Genomic DNA, 22162 nt, shown 5'->3' with positions numbered 1-22162 from the left:
TAAGTTGCATACATCTCGCTCATTATCAACATCAAACATCTTTATGATATAAAATAATGTCTCAAGTTTGATCAAGGCCAGATAAGAAATAGTTTAGTAAATCAGATGGAAGATTACCTAATTAATATGTGTGGATTTTGCTCATTATCAAACTCATCTGAGTTCCAGATGATAATGTAGACATTATTGTTATAATTTTTGTTGCAAATACAAATTCCTAAATACAAGTGTAAATGTCTGATAAACAAATTCTGAAAATTTATATATTTTAAAAAATCTGATTAAGTATCTTGATTTAAAAATTGTGATAAACATATCAGCCATTGTTTTACACTATTATTTCCATTTTTATTTTGTATTCATCACTGATCTTAATATTGTTTTTACTGCAATCTTCATATTTTAATTAATACTTTGAATTTTTTTTTGCAAGCATATACATATTGTTCTTCATCTTTTCTATAGTAATACTAATGATGATGATGATAATACTAATATCTAAATTGCCTGCTCTATTAAATGTAGTCAAGGCATGGATATTTTAAATGACAATTATGAATTTTAAACAAATATTACACAGCATTTTTTTGTTCAAACTGCACTAATTTGGAACGTTCGGCATGTAAAAAATGTGCTAAATTCTATATTCTACCTGCACTACATTTTTATGATTCAGATAAATCCTTTACTGTTTTCTCATACCCATTTTCTTAATTTTACTGGATATAGCAGCTGGTATCTTGGATGTGCCAACTTTGTTATTATGCTAGCATCCATATCAAAATCATGCATGCAACTCCATCTACTAAAAAAGTCATCTTTTTTAACACTGCACTTGCTGTTGATGACTTTAAGTTTCCAAATTGAAACTGTTTGTGCCGACAGAACAAGGTTAAGTTTGAAATTTGTATGGTATAAATTAATTAAATAATACTGAGCTAAATTGTAATTGTGCTTTGGCAAATGCTTTTGAAGACAGGATGTATGGTACAATTTCATACTGGACCTGAGGCAAACTCAAGTAAAGCTAAACAGAAAAAAGTTTTTATGTGTGTACATGTTGAAAACTAAGCACAATGCCATTTTTAACTTAAAAGACAAATAATTACTTGCTGTGCAAATGACATTACAACTTAATATTTATTCTGACCCTTTGTATCTGATAGTAAACAAAGTCCTTAATATTTCACCATGATCTTGATCCAAGGCAGGGTTCTTTTGCAAGAACATTAAGTACATCTTTTTGCCTAGGTACTTTGAGCATCCTGATGAAACAACCCAAGTGCTGGAGCACAGCATTCCTTTCTTGACTTGTCCAAGGTCTTCGCCAAGTTTTAGATTTGGTACTTTCAAGTCTCTTTGTTGATACTGCAACTGGTATAGTGCTGGTACATATCTTTCTAGATTCAAGACCTGAAAAATATAAATGATTTCTGAGATAACAAAATAATTATGTTGATAAGACTAAGGAAAAACTTTAAACAAAATTCAAACAAGGGACTGATGCTCTTTTAACCAGAGGATCATATGATTTTGATTTTTAACGTAGCTTTAACAATTTTTCAGTCATATCGCTACGATGTCTGCAATGTGGTAGTTTATAGTGATGTCTAGCACTGAGGCATCATGCCGCAGGGATGTAGCATGATGTCCCACCCAGTCACATTATCCTGACACCAGGCCGACCAGTCTTAACACTAACCTCTTAATGCTGAACGCCAAGCGAGGCAGATGTTAGTACCATTTTTTAAGTCTCTACTAACCAGAGGAAACAGCAACTAAAATTCATATTCTTTACAATTGATGCCACACATGCCACAACAAATATCTGCAGAAGATAATGGGGGGGGGGGAGGGGGGGCAAGTTAACTACATGGACAAGCTAATTTATTTTAACTTTAACCATCACAATCAGCTCAAAAAGGTAATATTAAATTAATACTGGACAGAGTTTTAAAATACCATTAAGTAAAACAACAACTAACATGGACCTGTTTTGATACCTCTACACCATTCTCATGGAAGCACATTTGGTTGCCTGCTGTAAACGGCAGCCATTTTGGGCTGGTTTTCATAGTGCCACCTTCATGGAAAACACCCCATTAGATACAACATTCATTGATGTGAATGATCATTATGTCAGATCACACGTTCAATGTTTAAGCTCTAGTCCTAATCTGATATTTAAAGTAACTGGCTCAGATTTTCCACTCTCCAAAAACGAAGCTGCGGATTTTGTTCAGTACTTTCTGGAGTTTGCATGATCAGAATCACGACTTTTGAAGCTTCAATAACACAGGTAAGGGCACTGATGTTTATGTAAGCATCAGTGAGTATTTATAATTTATCAGCTTCAGGTGATTTAGTCATGGAGACATAGACAAAGAACTGATAAATTTAGAGTGTGAGAAATGGCAGCTATGGTTTGTTATATAGCTTCAAATGCTTGACAGTAAATGAGTTCTCTAAAAGCACATAAAAAATCATTCTGTGAAAAATAATTATACAACTATAACGATCAGATTTTACTCTTAAATCTTTCTATACATAATAGATGTATACCAAAACTGGAAAATGGTTAAAATTGATGTTGAACATATGGAGTCAAATAGGTAACAGATGTTCTATTTATAGCAAACTGCACTGTATAAATCAGGTATCAACTGCCTACAAAGCCATACATTATATGAGGTAAAAGGTTAAAGTGTTATATATTTATGTAGCACAAGATCACTTAGTGCTGAATTGCTTGAGAAAAGAAATGAAAATTGTGCATTGCTTTTAAATTGCCTTATTTTAACTAGGCTTGGTATTATTCATTTCTACATTTAATTTCAATTACTGCGGTATAGGTGGGAATGGCCATTATTCAACCTGTTTTTGACCATCCAGAATGTACAATGGACTTGGGAGCTCCAGATGGCTCAGTGACCTAAATGCTCCTCTTTACAGCTCTCCCACATCTGTCTGCATGGGTTCAACTTTTGGCTTGACCAACATGAGTGTGTAACAAAGCTTGGCAGTAGCTTCCCATGGGTTGGTGGTTCTTCTTCCACCAAATATACTGATTGCCGTGTATCATATGCTAGAAATGGTGTTAAAACCAACAACACCAAACCAAATGTACATTTGTCTTGTATTCAACATCATTTCCAGTAACACATTCTCTGTAATGAAATACTTCAAACTTTCAAATTATTGTCATCATCACCAACTTCAGCCACTATTTGCAAAAAGGAAATCATCACCTAATGATGAACCATGTTGATAGTCCGCCATGTGGGGTTGTCTAGGTGGCACATATTTTAAACAAGAATCTGTATAACTGCCTTGATGAATGCAAAGTTAAAACTATAGCAAAATGCTTGTTTCAAAGCCCAATGTACCTGTTCAATTAAGCTTAACACCCTTCATGTCAAGCTGAAGTACCCAGATGTGTAATAGTTCCCTACCTGAAAAACAACATTGCAGTAAGCATACAAGATCTTGACCAGCAGCACAACTTATGTTTTGTGGAATGCTTCAAGGGTTAGAAGATGAATAAAATTCTATACTATGCTGAGTATACACATGATCCTTGAGCTAATTTGCGGGAGTTCTTGCGCTTCACTGCTTTCTAAGGGCTCAAATTCACAAAACTTTCTGCACAATTTGCACACTCATGCACCCTGGCAGCTTCTCTATTTTAAGTAACAAAATGCAGGATGAAAGTGGGGCCTGGGGTCTAAAGCACTCAAATTTACCAATCATGGCCATCTCACCTCTGAGTGGGTTTGAGTCCAGCCAATGTCAGTTGCTTCCAGTGAGTTGGTGGTTCTTACCAGGGGGTTTTGGGGCTCTTCCTCAAGCAGTTATAATGACTGCCATGTATAGAATATCATGCATTGAAAATTGGCATTAGACCCAAAACAACAACTGTACAATAGAATGGAAGCAAAACAATCCTCATTACCAAAACAATACATGCATTAGAGGCATGTGACATTTCACAAACGTCTTCTCAGTACAGAGACTTTGTTAATGGCTGTACATTACAAAAATCCTAATAATTTTCTAAGTTCATATTTATTTAAAAATAGATTGTGAAATTAGGGCTGATAAAGTGTAAACTAGCTGTTTTCTTGGATATGTCATCTGTCCCGCTTTTTGTAACTTTGAACTATTCATAAACATAAATTGATAAATGGAGAAAGTATTTATCTACATATATACCCTGGAGAAATTTCATTAAATAATAGTGTACAAAAATAGAAACACATTACACACATTATTAAAGTCATCAGCTTTTAATGATATTTGAAGTTTATCCAGTCAACAATATCTAACAAATCTATTGGTTGATTATAGTGACAGAAGCTACATATTTTTAATTACATTTTTAATGCAAAAAATTAACATCAATTTCACTTCTGTGCTGTGTACACATTGAAAAATAATGGCAAATCTGAACAGTATATCCCAAGGAACAATATTACCACAATCATCTATAAGATTATGAAAATTGCAATCCATGATTTGCTCATCTGATTTTACCGATCAATCTTCAAGTATAGTCTATCACCAAACCCTTAACCATGACATCACAAAGTTCTATCCTTATCAATGAGTTAAAAAATTATCAATTCAATATTTTTATATTATCATCACATTTTACCTGGAATTTCTGCATTCTCTTTAAGTTCATCTGAGATCTCCCCTTGCTCCGTTGGCCCATTTCCTGTTTTAATTTCTTCTTTTGCAATATCTCCATTTTCTTCTTCTGGCACAATAATATCTGACAAAATAGTTTTCATGTGATAAGATACAAATGACAGACTTGTATTATTTAATTCTTCTTGCTACTATTAAATTATGATTGATATGAATTAAAATATCCCACGGTGACCTTAAAAATAAGGATCATTCTTGATATTGGGAGGGTTTTTTTTGGGGGGGGGGTTGAGTGACATTTTCAGCACATGATAGACTATACATGGCGGCCAGTATAATTGGTGGAAGAGGAGCCTGGGAAAACCCCTATAAGAACCACATACCCCATGAGAAGCTAATGAAAAGCTTTCTCACTGACTCTCATTGGCCAAGGTCGATACTTGATCCCATGTGGACAGAGGTGTGGTGGCTGGGATCAGTAAAGGAGAGCACTTTAGACCACTCGGCCCCCTGGGGGATCATTGTAATTTAAATTCTACCTGCAACATTCACAGAGAAGCTATGTTAATTTATAAACATCTGGTTTCATTTTTGTAATGTTCATAAGACTAAAAAAATGTTTCCTGTTTCATGCAAACACAAAATTAAAACTTACGTCAGTCAATCAGTAAAGGTGTGTTGTTGCTTTGGGGTTTAATGCTATTTCTCTGCATAAGATAGGCTATACATGGCAGCCAGTATAACTTTAAGACTTATCTGCCACCAAGGGCCATTAAATTTCTTTGCCTCATCTCATCCACAGGGACATGGGTCATAACTGAAGGGATCAGCATTGGAATGCCATAACTGTATCAAGAAATTATAGAGAGACATGATGAACTTTTGAAGAAGTTTCCTAATATATATCACTCAAAGATTTGCGGGATGGGGATAAAATGAATATGAATGCGCTACCTTATTCCGCCAGTACAAGTTCTTTCCATCTCCATAGTCATATCTAAACTCCTCACCACTGTCAATATTTCTGGTTGCAAAGAGACAAAGCCTTGGGTAAGAATTGAACACCTCCAATTTCATTTGTGCATTGCACGATTTTGTGTGGTCTGCAGCATCATTCACAAATTGGCACACGTGTCCTCTTGTAGATGTTGCATCTATACTTAAGTAAAAGAAAATGCAACTTACAAAAAGTTACATCTTCCAATCCTTTAAATAGATCAACAATCGTAGCAAAGATCTGTCCATGCTATCTACTAAAACAAAACTGTCAAGTCACATTAACCTAGATCCTAGAACTGAATAGGAGATGATGGGAATACCAGCCACCCCATGACATATAACAAGTTTTTAAATTATAATTACAATGCCCACTTGTCTACATCAAATTTTAAGGGACAGATTTGCAAGACACCAGTGGCCTTTTGCCTGATCTTTAATGCATTGAAATAGTTCAATTTAGTACATGCATAATTATGTCTCAGTGCAGATGTCTTTACAATGCAATTCTTAGAGTGTTGGGCTTTACACCTCAATGATGCTATGGACCACTGCAAGGTGGTGAGTTTGTTTACTGAATTCAGAACATCTGAATGGTCCTTATAATTTAGTCTTAAATCACTTTCATCTGCATTTGCCTAAATAATCCTAATATATGCAGAATGGGCTGTAAAAATACTTCACTATCATACTTTCCAGTGTTAATAGGCAATTTTCTACACCGCAGAATGAATACAAAATTTTCTTAGTCTATGGCATGTATCTAGAGAAAATCTGAATATCCATCAGCGATAATAAGCCCATGATCTCTTCTTCCAAGTTTAATATTTGGTGGAAAAGGGGGTCTATTATTGCCAACACCCACAACCCTGGTAAAGTGAAATCAGTCTGTGATCTCAGTCATCTTAATTAAAGCCATCCTGAAAAAGTGTTCTTTTGAATTCTGACTAAAAATCAAATGAATGTACCACCAGATGCTATTCTCTGTTTATTTTCAAACTCAGTATGACCATATGTTAAGTGCTGAAGATCTACTAGTTGTGAAAAAGGACTAACTCTTATTCAGCTAAATTTGGGGATTATGTATAAATAAATTGTATAAAAGTTTAGCTAAAAGACAATTGCACAAAGAGACTTTCAGTGTAACTTGAAAGGTGTTTCAACATCATGCACACAGCCAGTTAATTTAAACATGCCCCCAAAAATCTAATTTAGACTGAATTAAAGGATTGCAACTATTATATACAACAAATAGTACACAATTCCCAAACAATTTACTTGGCTGAAAGGATTTGTTTTTTGTCTCTGATATGACCTCTACTCTATACCATGTTTTGAATGGCATGCAGGGAAGAAGCCACTTTCACCTGATTGGTTGCACAGGTTAATGGAGCAACTCTGCTGGTGAAAACATGTATTCATTGCAAGCAAACACTAATGACGATTTTTAACGTAGCTTTAACAATTTTTCAGTCATATCGCTACAATGTCTGCATTGTGGCAGTTTATAGCAAACATTAATGAATCAAAGCTTAATTGCTGATTATAGTTTCCGTTTCCATTCAAATTTCCAGCTAGCAATACAACTTTCACTAAACTAATTGCAGAAATTGGAATTTGTACATTGAGTCATTTCTCATTTGCAATGTAAAACAGATTAAAACAGATAAAAAAAAGCCTGTTTTATGCTAAACACTAAATAATACATGCAAAAAGATATTCCCACATATAGCACTCATATTATCATGCAATTTTAAGGTCGAAGCTATGTTCTGATTCAAGGAACAATTTACTCTCACATGGAGAATTTTTTGGTGTTATCAGCAATTTTCTTCTATTTGAATTTCTCTCTGTACTCACTGCATGAGGTTTTAATTGTAGACTTTTTAGCCCACAAATCCTTGCAGTTTCAGCCCTGATAACTGTATTAAATCTCAGATATATAATAATTATATTAGCTGAAACTTACTAATGTGTCTTCTGATGATATTTAAAGCCAAAGAGATAACATCTGTTGTATTTATGATTTCGTTGTTCCCTGCTATATCTTTTCTCCCTTCTCTCAGCCTCTGTGTCAATCCTTTCCCCTACATACTCAGGTAGAACATCACCTCTGTTGAATGCCACATTTGCAAAGACACCATAACCTATAATGGGCAAAAGGCAAAAGCAATAAATTAAAAATTAAAATAAGCATGCAAAGGTGTTCCTAATAACCAAAGCTTAAAACTAGAATTTTACGAGGATATATCTTGTGTAATAAAATGAAGCATTATTTTGTAAGGATGTTATACATAGTTCAAAGATCCGATAGCCTGACACCTGGGACGTCTCTAATTTCAGATGAGTGAGGAGCTCGTCCAGCTTATTGAAAAAATCTAATTTTACCTGACAAAGCTCCAATTATGCTGATGAAATGTAGAAATTTATTTTTAAGATGTTGACCTGCCATAACATAGCATGTAATGCTAAAACAAGGATTTCTATTCCCAAAACCCCTGACACTTTATGTTAAAAAAAAATATGATTTCAAGTAAGTTTCGAAAATAGAACAAAAATAAATACTTCAGCATACGCCCATTACATGTAACATGCATAAATGGTAAGCAGTCATGTCTAAATTTGATGTAAAGCTCCTTCTGGCAATTTAAATAAGGCAATTAAAAGGCAAAAATGTCAGGTATAAACCACTATTGCATGATTAACTGGCTCTCAATAGCTAATGTGGTGCATTTGAAGACTAGTGGGTGATCCCACTGTGCTAATTTGCACAGGCAAAAAAGGTCACAAAATGGAAGAACCTAAAAAAGGTAAATCAAACAGATGCTAGATGCATGTAAAAAGTGTTCCAACTGGAAAATGGGGTCCCATCATCCCAGCCACACAAGGTTGAAAATGAGGTCCCATCAACACTTAAAATCGGGGTCCCAAATGCATATATAGTTAGAACGGGGGTCCCCAGAATGTAATGCCTCAAGTGCAACAAAACGTGATCACCATGAAAATGGATAAAGCACATGACTAGTGCTGAAAGAACACAAGGCCTTAAATGATTCCTGGAGTTTTATATTATTTTGTTTTGTCTCAACCACTTACAAGATAAATTCAAATTATTCACCAACATAACCAGATATATATTTGTTTTGAACACATCTTGGTCGAACCCAGTTTCACATCAATGCTGGGTCTGATTTTTGGGTAACAGGTGCTTAAGCAAACTGTATTAAAGATTACTGACAAGTTTGTGAATGGCAACAACTTTTCTTTTGAAGTCAGATTTTACCCCATATACATAAAATGAAAAGCTTGATTACTACAGTTGCTTGAATAGTGTTCAAATTTCGAAGGTGATTTAGGAAGCAAAGCAAGCAAAACTAAATTTCAGAACTCTTTCTTTGACAGTTTTCTTTGTGAAGCATGCCAGCAAAAGGGGGGGTGGGGTGGAGGATTTGATTCTGGACACATATGGCAAACAATTTATTGGCTCATGATGTCATTTCTGTGTGTACCATCAAATAGGAGACCATCTTTATGTTAAGATATTCGACACATTGAATTCAACCTTCCAATTAGTTAATTGACCTATGCTTTTCATTATGATTTTATCAATGGAATAGATTGGCTGACAGACAATAATACGCACATGCTTGTTTTTTGAACAGTTGCTTTGTATTGTTTAAAAGATTAACTATCTGTACTCGACAGGCATTTAATTGTAATCCGGGCTTGTGGAATTTTAGTCAGGGATTGTGATTATTTTATAGCCACCATCCCTGGGCATTTGTTGACATTTTTAATAGGTATCTGCTTTAACACAAGCAATAATTTAAGAAAGAAAAAACAAAAAGTGTTCAAACTGGAAATTGGGGTCCCATCATCCCAGACACACAAAGCTGAAACCGGGGTCCCATAAACGCCAGTTAAAATTGGGGTCCCAAATGCATATCGTGTATGCACAAATAGTTTATTTCCCATGAATACAAAATGAAAATTGAAAAAAAAAGTACAATATTGTGATTTAAATCCCGAATAGTGCTAAAAGTCTGATCACAAATCTAAATGTATAAGAAAGCGTTAAAACTGGAAATTGGGGTCCCATCATCCCAGACACACAAAGCTGAAACTGGGGTCCCATAAATGCCAGTTAAAATTGGGGTCCCAAATGTATATTCTGTACAGTAGTCCCCCTCTTATAAGGCCACCCCTACTGCAGCAGGGTAGTGGCCTTATAATGAGGGTGATGATAAATGTGAATAGTAAATACATATGAAGAAAGTCACAAATACATTTAATTTTAAAACATTTAATAATTTCATTAAAATATCACATGCAGGTTGTGAAATAAATGAAAAACTGTTTCATCATTTTCAAAAGAATGTTATGAATAACCATTATTATAGTTTTAAAACTGTCTTTATAATTATGTTACAGATCACATCATCTGTCACTCTGTTGGTAACAGTCTAAAAAAAAAAAACAGTCTCATCACAATTAAAAATATCCTTGCTGTCATATCCCCTGCATATATCATTTAGTCTTTTGTTTCAATCTTCGAAAACTTCATTATTAACATCTGCTGATTCTCCACTAAGGACAGAACACTTAATATTGTGTCGCACTTGAAATCCGTGCAACCATCAGTTACTTGCAATAAAGTCCTCATATCCCAATTCAACTGACAAAATTGTTGCCTTTTCTTGTCATTCAAATCAGGATACAAACATCTCCTGGCTGAAACAATCTTCCTTTCTCCGTCCATTTCACCTTCCAACTTCTGCAGAATCGTTTCCTTATCTTTCACGATATTGTTTATCTGAGTCTTTCCAACGTTAGTTTTCTGCAAGGTTCCTCGACACCCCCCCGAACCTCTTGGTCAGTTGAATTACTTTCACTTTCTCTTTTAAACTGATTTTTCTTTTCCTCGATGACATGTTGATCTTTTTGCAGTAAGTTATTCATGTTGCCAACTACAAAACTGATAAAACAATTTTTTGTGCATTTAAACAAATTGCCACATGTTTTTAAAGTAAGTGATCTTGTCACATGATTTGTTAGTCGCAGTTCGGTACCCTACTGTTTTTATACATTTCTTCACACTAAGTCAGTGAAGCCAAAACGGCTTCGATATGTACCATTTAACATCACGCAGATTTGACATCGTGGCCGTTAGGATGTAATTTTGACAATTATTGTCAGTAGTATTAGCAACTAATTATCAAAGTGAACATCTTACTAAGAGAAGCCATAAAGACTATCAAACCATTTTCCTGCTGACTTGTGTATTATACATCAATGCTGCCACTTCTCAGCTGTTACTACTGTTCAATAATTGCAATCTTAACAATTATCGAAGTGACTAAACCAGACATCTTATGATAACACAGCTGTAAGGCTATTTGGATTGCATGTACTAACCCTTTTGTATGGATTAAAATTTTAGTCTTTCTCGGCTTTATGGAATAAATGTGGCTCCTTGTGAGGCGTAAATGATATAATATTAACCTCAGTGGTACATGTACTTTAGTCAACACTTCTTTCAGTAACGAAAACCTGACATCGGGAAACAGAAATCGGATTACTTAACACACGTTATGAATAAAATACTAGTTCTGGATACGTATCAAATAAAATGCATACGCTTGTGAGGGGTAAATTTTATATTATTGCACTAATATGCTGGCCGCTTGTCGCGTTAGGCAGGTTGCCTTTCATGAGGGGTACTTTTTACTTTTGAACACAAACTCGTCGGTGCCAACGGATTCTGGCTGGAAGGAGCGGGTGGCCGCTGGTCAGGGGGGACGTTCAAGAGGGGGACTAACGTATGCACAAACAGTTTATTTCCCATGAATACAAAATGAAAATTGAAAAAATGGTACAATATTGTGATTTAAATCCTGAATAGTGCTAAAAGTTCGATCACAAATCCAAATGTATAAAAAAAAGGTGTTAAAACTGGAAATTGAGGTCCCATCATCCCAGACACACAAACATTAAACTGGGGTCCCATAAACGCCAGTTAAAATTGGGGTCCCAAATGCATATCGTATATGCACAAATAGTTTATTTCCCTAGAATACAAAATGAAAATTGAAAAAAAAAGTACAATATTGTGATTTAAATCCCGAATAGCGCTAAAAGTTTGCACACAAATCCAAATGTATAAGAAAGTGTTAAAACTGGAAACTGGGGTCCCATCATCAAAGCTGAAACTGGGGTCCCATAAATGCCAGTTAAAATTGGGGTCCCAAACGCATATCGTGTACAGTAGTCCCCCTCTTATAAGGCCACCCCTACTGCAGCAGGGAAGTGGCCTTATAATGAGGGTGGCCTTTCTAGAGGGGGATGATAAATGTGAATAGTAAATACATATGAAGAAAGTCACAAGTACAATATTGTGATTTAAATCCCGAATAGCGCTAAAAGTTCGCACACAAATCCAAATGTATAAGAAAGTGTTAAAACTGGAAACTGGGGTCCCATCATCAAAGCTGAAACTGGGGTCCCATAAATGCCAGTTAAAATTGGGGTCCCAAATGCATATCGTGTACAGTAGTCCCCCTCTTATAAGGCCACCCCTACTGCAGCAGGGAAGTGGCCTTATAATGAGGGTGGCCTTTCTAGAGGGGGATGATAAATGTGAATAGTAAATACATATGAAGAAAGTACACAAGTACAATATTGTGATTTAAATCCCGAATAGTGCTAAAAGTTCGCACACAAATCCAAATGTATAAGAAAGTGTTAAAACTGGAAACTGGGGTCCCATCATCAAAGCTGAAACTGGGGTCCCATAAATGCCAGTTAAAATTGGGGTCCCAAACGCATATTGTGTACAGTAGTCCCCCTCTTATAAGGCCACCCCTACTGCAGCAGGGAAGTGGCCTTATAATGAGGGTGGCCTTTCTAGAGGGGGATGATAAATGTGAATAGTAAATACATATGAAGAAAGTCACAAGTACATTTAATTTTAAAACATTTAATAATTTCATTAAAATATCACATGCAGGTTGTGAAATAAATGAAAAACAAACTGTTTCATCATTTTCAAAAGAATGTTATGAATAACCATTATTATAGTTTTAAAACTGTCTTCATTATGTTACAGATCACATCATCTGTCACTCTGTTGGTAACAGTCTAAAAAAAGAAAACAGTCTCGTCACAATTAAAAATATCCTTGCTGTCATATCCCTTGCATATATCATTTAGTCTTTTGTTCCAATCTTCAAAAACTTCATTATTAACATCTGCTGATTCTCCACTAAGGACAGAACACGTAATATTGTGTCGCACTTGAAATATGTGCAACCATCAGTTACTTGCGGTAAAGTCCTCATATCCCAATTCAACTGACAAAATTGTTGCTTTTTCTTGTCATTCAAATCAGGATACAAACATCTCCTGGCTGAAACAATCTTCCTTTCTCCGTCCATTTCACCTTCCAACTTCTGCAGAATTATTTCCTTATCTTTCACGATATTGTTTATCTGAGTCTTTCCGACATTAGTTTTCTGCAAGGTTCCAACGTATTCTGGCCGAAAGGAGCGGGTGGCCGCTGGTCAGGGGGGTACGTTCAAGAGGGGGACTAACGTATGCACAAATAGTTTATTTCCCATCAATACAAAATGAAAATTGAAAAAAAAAGTACAATATTGTGATTTAAATCCTGAATAGTGCTAAAAGTTTGATCACAAATCCAAATGTATAAAAAAGTGTTAAAACTGGAAATTGGGGTCCCATCATCCCAGACACACAAAGCTGAAACTGGGGTCCCATAAACGCCAGTTAAAATTGGGGTCCCAAATGCACATCGTTTATGCACAAACAGTTTATTTCCCTAGAATACAAAATGAAAATTGAAAAAATGATACAATATTGTGATTTAAATCCTGAATAGTGCTAAAAGTTCAATCACAAATCCAAATGTATAAAAAAAGTGTTAAAACTGGAAACTGGGGTCCCATCATCCCAGACACACCAAGCTGAAAATGGGGTCCCATAACACACTTAAAATTGGGGTCCCAAATGCCTATAGTGTATGCACATGCTTAAAACTGGGGTCCCCAGAATAGTGACTCAGTTGCACAAAACCCCAATCACCATGAACATGGATAAGACACATTATTAGTGTTGAAAGCACACACGGCCTTAAATGATCCATGGAGTTTTATATTATTTTGCCTTTAGTCACATACAAAATAAATTTAAACTTACTCACCAACATAACTGGATATGTATCTTTTTTCAAACCCATCTTGATCCAGCCCCGTTTCACACCAGTACTGGGCCCATTCTTTGGGTGAAAGGTTTCTCATGCCAGACTAAAACAAAATAAATGTCCAATAAAGAGTCAAACTGAACTTAAAATCTTCTAATGGTCAGAATCCAGAATTATCTGCATAATAGACTAGTCTACATTTCTAAAAGATTTCATAACTGGTGGCTATAGCACTTATTGGGCTATAACTTATTTTAAATCACGTGCCCCCCAGCCCCTTTAAATGTGTATGAAGTCAAGTAGGTTACAAAATAATAGGTGTTCTATGTATAGCATACTTCACTGTATAACTTTGCTAAAGGTATATTATCTGCCTAAAAAAGCCATATATATGAGGTAACGGGTTAATTATGCTTTTCTACTGTTAGGGCCGTCCATTTAGTATGTATGCATGGTGGGGTTGGGGTGTTAACCCAAATGTGTATGCCTGCATATGGGGGGGGGGGTCACTGATAATGTACATATGCATAGGAAACGGGATGGGGTGGTTCTGAAACCTCGACAATGATTTGTCTAATATGTAACCTGTTTGACAGGGTTCACTCAGCGTTTGAATTTTAGCCGACACTAAACAAACGTTTTAAAGTTATGCATTTATTTCTTTGATGCAGCCAGATATTCTGTGGACTGATTTATTAAACATGTTAATATTATTAATCCTTGATTGTTTTTGCATGGACTAAATATAGGCCATTCTATAGATCTGGGGGGGGTGTTTCGCGGTTGCATCAAGTGTATGTACGCAGGGGTGGGTAGGTAAAAAAGTATGCATGTGTACAGGGAGGGGTCAAGCTTTGCCAGATTTTTGCGTACGTACTAAATGGATGGCCCCTTATGGCTCTATTGTCTTTAAGCAATAAAAAAAGAGTGAAAAGCAACAAGTGTGTGTGTGTGATTTGGTTTTTCAATGTAGCTAAAACCCTTTCATCACTGTAGACCGGTTTTCTGGTCATGGGGAAGTAAGTCCATAAACCCTATGGTACACGACTATATATATTTTGGGATACCTCTAATAACTTCCTTCCTGTAATGGAGATATTATATTTGGATTATCTCGTGAGTTAAGCTTGAATACAACCAGAAATCTTGAGGCAAGAGGACACTTTTTGAGCATGTTTTCCGAATGGTGAATTTATATTCAAAATGGTGGAATTCGAAGCAAGATGAGAATGATGTGTCAAATTATGAATTACCAAAATATTTTGCTGTTGTGACCTAATACAGTTGATTGAAAATGAGAGAAACCATCTGGACAGGCATTTGACTGTGTTTGTGGGTGACAGTGATGACGATGAAGAGGACTTTGAAGGTTTTGAACCAGAGGAAGAGTGAACTCCACGTTTTTGTTCTGGACGAAACAACCGGATTTATTTCAGCTTTCTGGGAGAGGTGGACCCACCAGAGTGTTAGATGGCTCCAGAAAAGCTCTGGAATACTTTCAAATCCTTGATTTAGATGAAGTTTTTGAAAATAATGTTCATGTAATGAGGCAAATAAAAAATTGCTTCTGCATTTTACCTGTTGTGTTACCTGTTTGCAACTGTATTTTAAGTTACAATAGATCTACAAATTTTATTGAATTAGTTATACAATTTGACTTTTAACCTTTATTTTGATACTTAATCCATCCAGATATCTTTAAAATTGGCTAAGTTATGTTACTTCAAAATCCACAGGTCATTTTGCTTTAAAAGTCCAAAGTTTCTTAATATGTTTAGGGCTCTATGCCTGCAAAGTAACTTAGTGATGAAAGGGTTAACAGTTTTTCAGTCCTACCCAGTCACATAATTATATCGAGCCAACCAGTCCTAACACTGATTTCTTAATGCTGAGCGCCTAGTGAGGTGAATAGCAACAAGTTGTGTCAAATTCAACAAATAGTTTATTTTCCTAGAATGCAAAGTGAAATTTAAACAAAAAATTTTAAAATTTACAATATTGTGAATTAAATCTCAAACAGTATCTAAAACAAGTCCAAATGTATGATGTTCCAATTCAATTCCAGTGGTATTCCAAATAAATTCCAATACTGAATGTGTTGATGTGCCAAGTCAGAGAAAACTTGGATTATGGCTTGGAGTGTGGTGATGTGCTAATAGTCTTTTGATGTTTCACAGTAATATAATCCAAAATGTTCTCTGAATTCACTACAATTCCAAATTAATTTTGAAGTTCAAGAATATTACTGAGCATTAATTTCAGTGAATAATAATTTGAAATAAATCCAACCAAATTAAAACCTGAACACAGCAATAAGACCGATTTTGCTTCAGATGTTAATGCAAATATGCACAATTTTTCAAGTAAACAAAATATATAAAAGCTAAGACAATAATACAGCCAGGATGTAGGCCGGTTTCCTTTAAGAAAAACATTTAAAGTTGTCCACAAGTTTAGAAATTTCCCAGTGAAAAACTATTGTCTTTCACTCTGAATCAAGAAAATGTCTACTTCCATCGATAATGATCTGAACATTTAATCTATGATCTTAGGAAATATTATCTATGTATCATGTTGTTTAAAAAATAAATGTCATTGGTCAGGTACAGCATTAACTTGATTTTGGACAAGTACAAAATACAGATATACAATGATATATAATCATTAAGAAAAGCAAGCAAACAAATATACATAACCTGATAACATTATTTGTACATGCAAATTTCAAGACACCCTGAATCGGGGACTGACCAGTATTCCGTCTGTTTTTTGTACATTAAACTCAAATTCAATATCATTTTCAGGCTCAAAATGGCACATTCATGAACACTTCTCCAGCTCCAATAATCTGAAGTACTTCAAAACTTGAAAAATCAGTCAATAGCCAGTTTTTCCCCAATGAAGATGAACCATTTGCAGTTTTCTAGGTAGCCTTTATTTAAACACACATTTGTAAAACTTCCTTGATGAATGCAAGGTCAAACTATGAGAGATTGATTGTTCCAAGGTCAATCAAAATTAGTTTAAGAACCATTTATGTCAAGAACAATGAAGCGTCATGACAAGAACCACAAGACTTTACTGGCAGCATGACTCACGACAAGCACTCTGTATAATGTGCAAAGTACATTTAAACTACTGTATATACATGTGCATAAGCAGAATAATTTTTGGAAAAAAATAAAAGCCTGGAGGGGGTTGGGCAGCTCATACATGGGCCAAAGTATATATCTGAAAATGTTACTTTTTTTGGTTGGTTACCATAATGGCTGTAAATCTTGAGACATGAAAAGATAAGTATTTTTTCTGCATCCCAAGATTTACATGCATGTACAAAATAAAAACAACACTTTTAGTGTCCCAACACTTGTAGACACAAAAAATGTCATGACAAAATTGTCATGATTGACACAGGTCAAACAGCAGTGACCAGATCTTTCAATAACCACATCAATAAACTGTTATAAACTGCTATGATTTTTTTTGTTATTATTTGGAATGTATGTATTTTCTGATTTCTCCAACATGAAATTAAATAAAGGCAAAAAAAGATTTCATAATTCTCAGGCTGGTTCGAGCTAACCCAGAAGACCTAGCAGGTTACAATATAGTAGTACTAAATATGTAGCATTATAAGTAATATTTAATTTAATTAATAAGAGTAAATGAGCTTACATGACCATGCTGACATGCACTTTAATTAACTTAAGAGTAATTCATGTCCAGTTCATTGGAATTGTTAATTAGATATGTCTCATGCATGTAGTTATTAATAGTGTATGCAAATTATGTGAGAAGTCAACAACTGAGAAAATGGAGACTTAAGGTGTTAACATCCAACAATTACTGATTCAAATCTAGTCTACATGTATCAATATACCTCTAAAGATAGACTTATTTGATGAGTGTCTTTGAGTATCATCATGACATCAGTTTCGGAGCAGCCATTGTATTTCATTGATATCACTAAGCTGATAATGCAGTTTTCGTAGGTTTCCTTGACAGTTATGTCACACTTTGCTGCAAGTATAGAAAATGCTTTGAGCTTGTCTAAATCCCATAAATATATATATTATGCATAACAATGACCAAAACAAATCAAATTGCCTATTACACTTTTATACCCATTCAAAATATCTTTACTTTTTTATAATGTCAGTGAATTGAAACCCTTGATGCAACTTGTTTGTTGCTGACTAATGAATAAAATAAGGGGACTTCTTATCTCCGCCGACTTCACATTTTGTTTATCCTATAGAAGCCCATTAATGAAATATCAATTTCACTGTTGAATTTAATGACACTGTTTTGTTCTTTCCTAATTTCCAGTACTGAATAAATATAATATATTGAAATCAATATATTTTCAAAAAGATAACTATTTCAATTTTGGTAAATTAATATTTACGTAATATTAGAAACAAAACTGTATCAAATGCCAAAAAAAATACAACGATGTTAAGGAGAAGAAAATACTGATACATATTAAGATTATTTATTGTAATAATCGCCATTGTTGCTGTGATCAACCACTCCGAAACAGATGATGTTATAAACAAGGAAAGCAAAACGCGGTATCCATAAATAAACTCACAGAACAATGTCTGCAGCAATGAAAAGTTTAAAATTTAGATATACCAACAGGGCTGAGCAAATCCCATAGCCTGACGTCCCAGACATGTCATTTTTGAAGTCGGACAAGTAAAATTTTCCAAGTCGCAAGTCCAGGACAAGTGCTTTTTAAGAAAGTTGAGCTAGTCCTTATGTTCGTGCTTTAATCACTATATCTGCCTTTATTTGGCCAATCATGCCCTCTGGACATCCTAAATACTTCATTCTACCCCTCTTCGTGTATACATTTACATCCTATTACCGCTTGACTGCATATTGGGCTAAGCAACCAAATTATCATCAAATCAAAACACGTCAAACAAAAAAAGCCAGTATGATCAATTAGCAATGTTGTAAGCGGTTTTGTTGCAATGAGTTTACTCGATCTAGATCATAACGTATGCCTCACTATGATTTTAATCCAGCGAGTCCGAGTAATTAAATTAATGAAAGGTACTTTAACGACATCAGTGTTTGTTTCCTTTATGAACTGATTAAATGACAGTAATGATTCCTTAATTAAAACTGATTATACAGATGATTAACTTCTATGTGCGATATTGTGTTTGAAGCAAAACAATTACGCTAATTAATGAGCTGTTTCAGTTCGTATTTAAAAGAGAAAATTTAGAAGTAGTTGTCAAGCAAGCTGATAGTTACTCTGTGGATAAAATGAGTTTGCTAAATTATTTTCACAAGTAAGGTAACAACAACGATTCGGCGAAGGTAAATTTGTTTGAAAATGGAGGGATAAAACGTAAGACGGATACTGAATGTGCGGTAGCTATTTCTGAGTGTGAACGAGGATTTAGTTCAATGAACTTAACCAAGACTTCTTTAAGAAATTCCTTAAACCAAAAGAGTTTACAAATGCTAATGAACATTTCTGCAAATGGCCCAGAGCTTGGGGACTTTAACCCAGACACAGCTATCAACTGCTGGCTTAGTGCTGGTGCAGGTGGCAGACATATACATGGACATATTTTCAAATCCATCAGCTAAAACAGATATACATGAACCTGAAGAAGCGAAATGTACAACAACCAATGTTTTTGAAAAATTAAATTCTTTTAAGAAATAATTATGTTGTATATCGTTTTATTTTTATTTTTCTATGGATTAAGCACATACGTCTCATCAAATTTCAGCAAGTGATTACCATTTTGGGACCAGTGACGAGTAAGGTGGGACTAGTGACGAGTAAGGTGGGACTAGTGAATTTTCTGGAACCACTTGTCCTGGACTAGAGGTTAAAAAAAAAATGTGCTCAGCCCTGTTGGTACAGGTATAATGATTCTTCAAAGCGTAAATGAACTTTTAATCACACATTGTTTATGAAGTATTCCGCGATTTGTTTAGGGCTCAGAAACATACAGGAGGATATACTGGAGTGATTTGAGTAACAAGACGAGCCGGACAATGACGTGAAGATTCAATCAGAAACAGACGCAGATATCATTCGCTATGCTGTGCCGAACTAATATATAACCTTTAGCCTCACCGAGGGTATCGTAGCTAGGATGGGTCAAAAGAAACTCAGATTTGGGAGAATTGACGCAAGCCCGATTCAATTCCAATTTTCACTGGTTGCCATGAAGCAAATTTTACTTAATCACCGGTTGAACAAACTGGGATTTTTTAACACATTATGTAACATGTAAGGTTACATTAGTGTCTACTTCTTAATTGAGGATGCTTTATTTTGGAAATGATGTAATTCTCCTTTACAGCGTCTGCTATAAAAGCGGGAGCCTACATTAAGGTATTGTTTTATGATATAGTTATTGTCGACCTATGTATGCTAATTGTACCACGTAACTCCCCACGTCAGTAAATGGAGGCGTAAGGGGCTAAAGTGGGGATTTTGGTTATTTTCTTTACTAAATGGTTTTACCGAATGCTTATTTTTTCTCGGACATGTCGGCTTAAATCAATCTTCTTATTTTCTTAACAGGAATGAAAACTTCCCATACTGTTACGAGTTATTATCACTATGGCAACAATTGGTATGCGGCGAGAATTGGTCTCTAACCAGTATAACACATAACAGACACACTTAAACACTATTTAGGACTGTTCTCTTTGTATAAACAGCATATAATATAGCATTTCTTTTGCTGCAAAAGCAATAGTAATAAATATTTGACCCACCATTTTTTAAAATTGTTTTTTTATTCTTCAGATCGAAAACGACGAAATCTATTCAAATTCAAATAATATTGCGCCCGGCAAAAGTTTTTAGCCGGTAAAAGTATGAACCGTTCAAAATCAATATCAAAATATAATTTATTCCGCTTGAATGAGCATCAGCCTTATTAAAAAATAATGCAGACATAGTTAGATTACATTTTAAATGAAAGCGTATTAACAAAAGACTTTAGAAGCACCTACCTGCACCAAATTTTCCGAAATTTTCTTCTCGCCACGTCCCATAGCATGGTGCCGGAAACAAAAGACACGCATGCGCAAAGACGGGATTTCCAATTTTGTGGTCCGAAGACGGTACGCTTTTTTTTCGGCGTGAGATCATAGCGAAGTAAAAGGTGAAATTGGGGTCAGTTTTAATAACTATTTTTTATAATAAAATAGGGATAGTAGATTTTATTTTTATGGTTTTCAGAACTGGGGTCTTTTGTAACTGGGGTCTTTGCGTGATGAGACCCCAGTTAAGGGGGAGAGTGTTAAATAAAGACCCCACTCTCTACAGAACACACACGCACACACGCACACACACACACACACAGAGGGAAGAGGAAAAAACAAACCCCAAATATACTATCAACACAGAAGGGAGATAATACAAACCCCAAATAAACTATCCACACAAACGTACGCGAACGCATACAAACCCCAAATATACTATCCACATAACGTCGCTAACGCATACAAACCCCAAATATGCTATCCACACTCGGGAGGAAGAAGAAAAAACAACCAAATATACGATCTACACAACGTACGCGAACACACACACACACACACACACACAGAGGGAAGGTGAAAAAACAAACCCCAAATATACTATCAACACAGAAGGGAGATAATACAAACCCCAAATAAACTGTCCACACAAACGTACGCGAACGCATACAAACCCCAAATATACTATCCACATAAAGTCGCTAACGCATACAAACCCCAAGCATGCTATCCACACACGGGAGGAAGAAGAAAAAAACAACCAAATATAAGATCTAAACAACGTACCCGAAAACACACACACACACACACACACACACACACACACACACACACACACAGAGGGAAGAGGAAAAAACAAACCCCAAATATACTATCAGCACAGAAGGGAGATAATACAAACCCCAAATAAACTATCCACACAAACGTACGCGAACGCATACAAACCCCAAATATATTATCCACATAACGTCACTAACGCATACAAACCCCAAATACACTATCCAAACAACGTCGCTAACGCATACAAACCCCAAATATGCTATCCACACTGGGGAGGAAGAAGAAAAAAACAATCAAATATACGATCTACACAACGTTTGCGAACACACACACACACACACACACACACACACACAGAGGGAAGAGGAAAATACAAACCCCAAATATACTATCAACACAGAAGGGAGATAATACAAACCCCAAAACTATCCACACAAACGTACGCGAATGCATACAAACCCCAAATCTACTATCAACACAGAAGGG

The 22162-nt window shown here is 35.3% G+C and overlaps 1 protein-coding gene across 1 annotated transcript; it reads right to left on the bottom strand.

Moving 5' to 3' along the window:
* Positions 1–689: 689 nt before the first annotated feature.
* On the bottom strand, positions 690–20908 carry LOC149791525 (uncharacterized). The gene is made up of 6 exons (XM_089969441.1): positions 20867–20908; positions 13865–13967; positions 7616–7793; positions 5605–5809; positions 4655–4774; positions 690–1413 (listed from the first exon to the last, which is right to left on the bottom strand). The coding sequence occupies exons 1-6, from the start codon at positions 20906–20908 to the stop codon at positions 1141–1143; spliced, it is 921 nt and encodes a 306-aa protein (XP_089825567.1). The 3' UTR covers positions 690–1140.
* Positions 20909–22162: the final 1254 nt, after the last annotated feature.

Source organism: Sinohyriopsis cumingii, chromosome 9 (assembly GCF_028554795.1).
Source record: "Sinohyriopsis cumingii isolate HCF-2022 chromosome 9, ASM2855479v2, whole genome shotgun sequence".
Lineage (NCBI taxonomy): Eukaryota > Metazoa > Mollusca > Bivalvia > Unionida > Unionidae > Sinohyriopsis > Sinohyriopsis cumingii.
The sequence above is the reverse complement of the archived record's forward strand: the minus strand, read 5'-3'. Positions and strand labels throughout refer to the sequence as shown.

What these genes read in the sequence shown, in the direction of transcription:
- LOC149791525 (XM_089969441.1), bottom strand. Translation starts at nt 20,908, where the DNA reads ATGGGACGTGGCGAGAAGAAAATTTCGGAAAATTTGGTGCAG. An exon ending in TTTCGGAAAATTTGGTGCAG is followed by an intron (nt 13,968 to 20,866) that starts GTAGGTGCTTCT and finishes ATTTTGTTTTAG; the next exon opens with TCTGGCATGAGAAACCTTTC. An exon ending in ATACATATCCAGTTATGTTG is followed by an intron (nt 7,794 to 13,864) that starts GTGAGTAAGTTT and finishes TGCCCATTATAG; the next exon opens with GTTATGGTGTCTTTGCAAAT.